This window comes from Glycine soja, chromosome 1 (assembly GCF_004193775.1).
Source record: "Glycine soja cultivar W05 chromosome 1, ASM419377v2, whole genome shotgun sequence".
In the NCBI taxonomy this organism is placed as follows: domain Eukaryota; kingdom Viridiplantae; phylum Streptophyta; class Magnoliopsida; order Fabales; family Fabaceae; genus Glycine; species Glycine soja.
This window is the reverse complement of record NC_041002.1, coordinates 46,561,573-46,566,957: the sequence shown is the minus strand read 5'-3', so window position 1 is coordinate 46,566,957 and position 5,385 is coordinate 46,561,573. Positions and strand designations below refer to the sequence as shown.

Genomic DNA, 5,385 nt, shown 5'->3' with positions numbered 1-5,385 from the left:
ATAGAAATTAATATATTATTGCTATTTAATTGACTTGAATGGAAAAATAAAATTAATTAAGTAAAGTGTGTAAGTATGATACTTTTTTTATTCCTTATATTTAATTTCTATAAATAAAAAATTTGAATTAGTCATTCTTGGTGAGAAAAATTTTCGTACAATGTCACGAGCTTTTATTGCATTAAATTAGAAATATTAGTTAACATAGGAAACTGAAGTTCACGCGCGAGATGTTGGAGTGGTTGGAATCAAGGGTGGCGACAGCAACCCTACCAACCAGAGGGGAAAACTACGTATGCAGACAAGCTGAGCAAAAATAAATTAAAAATAGTAATAAAAATATCAAAAATAAAAAATAATGAAAAGTAGAAACAGTGAGAGAGAGAGAGAGAGCGCACTTTACCACTTTTATACGCTGCACGCATCTACCTTACAAAACACAAGCAACAAAGAGTGTTCCACACAGAAAACACAAAGAAGAATCACATTCATTCATTCATTCCATGGCTTTTTTCTTCTTCCCTCATCACACCTTCTTCAACTGTTTCAATCTCAACACGCCACAGAATTAACCTCAGAGAGAGGAGGAGAAGAATAGAAAAACAAGCTTTTATTTTTAGAGGGTGCCCAAGTTGTTCTTTTGTTTTGTTTTTTTCCTGCTGCAGCACTCTGTGTTTGTTCAGTGTTCCTCAGAGATTTGTATTGTCCCCAAAACAAAAAAAATTCAGCCTTTTCAGCCCTTCCAGCCCGAAATTTATTGTTTTTTGTGCTTGTTCTTCATTTGGGGTGGTTTAAATTTGCTTAATCTGTAAAAAAAAATCTCTGGATTTGTGGGAAAAAAATCGTGCTTTCAAATCAGTTATTGTGGGGGAACAAAGGTGGTACCTTTTGAAAAACTGGAGTCTTTTGGGTGGTTGGTTTTGTGGTCACCAATACTATTGTTCTTCCCCCCCTTGGCAACTTTCTTAGATGAAGGCCATGCCCTTGCCTTTTGAGGAATTTCAAGGGAAGGGAGTGTTGGATTTCTCTTCTGCCTCAGATTTATTTTCAGTGCTTTTGCATCATCCACAACCAAAGTGGACCACAGACAAAGCGGACTATTGCTATGTGGGCAGCAGCACTGAGCCCACCTCAGTTCTTGACTCCAGAAGAAGCCCTAGCCCTCCCACTTCCTCCTCCACAATGTCCTCTTCTCTTGGCAGCAGCAGCAACAACAGCACCAGCAAGGGTGGTGGTGGTAGTGGCACTTCAGCCAACACCACCACCAACCCAACACCACCCTCAGGCAACAACAACAACAACCCTCCTCAGGAATCCAGCCCTGAGAAATGTGGCATCAGGATGGAGGACTGGGAGGGTCAAGATCAATCCATTCTGAGGCTCATCATGGGGGATGTTGAAGACCCTTCTGCTGGATTGAGCAAGCTCCTTCAAAGCACTGCCTGTGGCTCTCAAAGTGTTGATTTCAATGCTGGCTTTGGTGTTGTTGATCAACAAGGGTTGAATATGAATATGAATATGGTGAGTAGTGGTAATATTGACCAAAATTACCCTGCTGGTTTCCCTTTCATTGCTGAGAATATTGATGGCCAGAATGCCAAGGCTGGTTCTGGGACTGGCCAGGTTTCAGAATCTGTTGTTTTCTCTGGCAACAATCCCCTCATGGTGTCAACATCTGTGTCCCCTGGTGTGTTCACTTCTCAGCAGCAGCAGGAGTTTGGAGTGGTGGATGAGAAGCCTCAGGTTATTAATCCACAGTTTATGTTGAACCAGAACCAAGTTCAGTTCTCAGAGAATCCTTCTTTCTTTGTGCCATTGATGTACCCCCAGGTGCAGGTGCAGGAGCAACAGGTTTTCTCTCCTCCGCATCAATCGAAACGCCCTCTCTTTGACACGATTGGTCACAATTTTCAGGCTCCAAGGTTGCCCCTTTTGGATTCAGGGCAAGAGGTGTTTGGTAGGAGGCAGCAAACACAGCTGCCATTGTTTCCTCACCATATGCAACAACAACAACAACAACAATCAATGGGTTTGCCATCTGCTAAACAGCAGAAGGTGAGTTCCACCGGAGACGATGCAAGCCACCAGTTTCAACAGGCTATATTTGATCAGTTGTACAAAACTGCTGAGCTCATAGAAGCTGGTAATCCGGTTCATGCGCAAGGGATATTGGCGCGGCTCAATCACCAGCTCTCCCCTATAGGTAAGCCTTTTCAGAGGGCTGCTTTCTACATGAAGGAGGCTTTGATGTCACTGCTTCATTCAAATGCTCACAGTTTCATGGCTTTTTCGCCAATTAGTTTCATATTCAAAATCGGAGCTTATAAGTCCTTTTCTGAGATATCACCTGTACTTCAGTTTGCCAATTTTACTTGCAACCAAGCCCTCATTGAAGCTGTGGAAAGGTTTGACCGAATTCATGTTATTGATTTTGATATTGGGTTTGGAGTACAGTGGTCATCTTTTATGCAAGAGCTTGCCTTGAGAAGTAGTGGGGCACCTTCACTCAAGGTCACTGCCATTGTGTCACCCTCCACTTGTGATGAGGTTGAGCTCAATTTCACTAGAGAGAATTTGATCCAATACGCCAAGGACATCAACGTGTCATTCGAGTTAAATGTTTTTAGTATTGAATCATTGAACTCTGCTTCATGTCCACTGCTTGGTCAATTCTTTGATAACGAGGCAATTGCTGTGAATATGCCGGTTTCAAGCTTCACAAACTATCCAGCGTTGTTCCCTTCTGTTCTTCATTTTGTGAAGCAGCTCAGGCCAAAGGTCGTGGTCACTTTGGACAGAATTTGTGATCGAATTGATGTACCACTTCCCACCAATGTAGTTCATGTTCTCCAATGTTATTCGGCCTTGCTCGAATCTCTGGATGCGGTGAATGTGAATCTTGATGCCCTCCAAAAGATTGAGAGGCATTTCATCCAACCAGCCATCAAGAAAATTATACTTGGCCACCACCATTCTCAAGAAAAATTACCCCCATGGAGGAACCTCTTCATACAATCTGGATTCTCTCCATTCACATTTAGCAACTTCACAGAAGCTCAAGCTGAGTGTCTAGTTCAGAGGGCACCTGTGAGGGGATTTCATGTGGAGAGAAAGCCTTCATCACTTGTTCTATGCTGGCAAAGGAAAGAACTCATCTCAGTTTCTACTTGGAGATGCTGAGGAGCAGCAGCAGAAGCTAATTACCTTATATTTTTAAAGGTGCATGGTAACTTACATTGCAGTTTATGTAATTGTTTGTGTAATTTTTAGGCTTATTGATGAGATCCACACCCAAATGTTTTCTTAACTACATGGGTTGGAATCTATCATTCTATAGTTCTATTACTAGTACGTCACTTTGAACATGGGTAGTAATTATGCCTTTCCCCATTCCCATCATCTAAGATGAGTAACTGTTTCTTTGTTATCTTCTAGACAAAGCAAACTGCTTAGTAAGAAAGGAACAATTTAGCCAAGAATGCAGCCTCTATTTTCTTCTTCTTGGTTTATTATATTCTTTCTTAATTAATGTATGATGACCTGAATTTGGGATACGTGATTTTAATATGTAGCATGAAAATCTTGTGCCAATTCAATTATCCAAATAGTTTTTGCGTGGTTTGAGTGAAAAACTGGAAAGAATATAATTGGTTCATTTGTAGTCTTTAAGGAAAGACACCCAAAACAAACTCATGTATAGTACTTTTGTTTGTAATTTAAGAATATAATTCGTGGTTTGAGTGTTGATTTATAATAAGAATTTACCAATGTGTTTGAAAATTAAAATGTTGGCAGACAAAAGACATACAACACTTTTTGAATCTGGCCATGTTTTGATACAAGTCCTCGTGCAGTGGATTCATACTTTCATACGCGAAAAACGTTTTCTTAAACTACCCTCAAAATACAACCTATAAGGAACCCATTTATTGCAGTTGCGTTGACTCTTTATTTTTTTGTTATAAATTAGAACATGAAATGAATGATCAGAAAATGTTGAATTTTCCCTTGTCCACCACACAGGAAAATTTGGTGATGTCAACGTAGCAATGATGTTTCATTAGAGCGACCTAACTCTGCACGTTACGCCATACAATTGGGCGTTACTTGTAGGTCTGTTTTTCAAGGCATAATAATGACATAGCAGTTAATAAAAGTCTAATACAAGCAAATTGGATATATAAGAGTCAGCTCTTAAATTTGAGTAATTTTTACTAACATGGTGGTGGGAAATGAAGCTGAGTTTGGTATATTTAAGTGTGTGTTTGGATTACCGGAAATTGGAAACAGAGGTTGGAGAAGCAACAACACCCATACTTCTGGGATAAAGTGATTTTGGACTTCATGTTGCTCGGAGAAACAAATAAGTGCCAAGTGAAGTTTCAATTTTGAGTCTTATGTATGAAAATAGTCCGTAGGTGGTTAGTTAGGTTTTCAACTTAAATGATATATAATTTTTAATTTTGAATAAAAATTTACTAACATAGTCTAAATGAATTTGATTTGATATTTTTAAGTAAGGTCTCAATTTCATGCCTTATGTATGAAAAATCAAAACAGTTGAGAGAAAAAATCTTTTATAGGTGGTCTATGAGAGAAATTAATCATTAACAAAATTATTGGTGTACTTTATGTAAATATCATGTGATCCAAATTTTGAATATATATATAGGTATTTAACAATTTGATGAAGAGATGGCAATGCAATGGTAGATTATTCTATCGCGTTCCTTCAATATAATGTTTGTTCAAGTATATTTTGACCGCAAGCTAAAGAAATAACACAGCCTTGGATAAATTTTCCCTTGAAAAAATTTCCTTCCTTAAAATCATTGTTTGGACAGCTGTTGGACTTTGCTAACTAAACCACTCGACATATTTTAAACAACTTAATTTATATAAGTTTGTTTATTTTTTAAATAGTTAAAGGAAGAGAAAAGTTGGTCGATGGATGATTGAGCTTCTGACGTAAACATCATAATGAATTTTTGAAGATTTCAGCGAATTATAATTATTGCCAACGCTTAATTTATCATGAGATAAATGATATTATTATGTATGCCGGTAAAGGTTTTAAGGAGACACTTGTCTTCTTTGTTTTTGCCATGAGACTGATATTTTTAGTTATTTTTTATTTGTGATAATGAAAGACATGCAGTCTATAATAATTCATGCATTTGTTCAATTAAAAGTTAGATTATCTTGCTTGTTTTTAGTTATTAATGATTAATGAATAATATCTCATTATTTATCATATTTAATTAAATAAAAATAAAAAATGATTGTAAAATATTTTTATATTTGAATTAAATTAATATGAAGAGAAATATTAGCAATAGTTAAGAAGTATTAGGACCCATACAAAGAGGATATTAAAGAAATCTT

General features: G+C 37.3%; 1 protein-coding gene across 1 annotated transcript; it reads left to right on the top strand.

Annotated features, from left to right (window-relative positions):
• The first annotated feature begins 393 nt into the window (after positions 1-393).
• On the top strand, positions 394-3,565 carry LOC114417127 (scarecrow-like protein 6). Its single transcript, XM_028382234.1, has one exon. The coding sequence runs from the start codon at positions 970-972 to the stop codon at positions 3,178-3,180; it is 2,211 nt and encodes a 736-aa protein (XP_028238035.1). The 5' UTR covers positions 394-969; the 3' UTR covers positions 3,181-3,565.
• Positions 3,566-5,385: the final 1,820 nt, after the last annotated feature.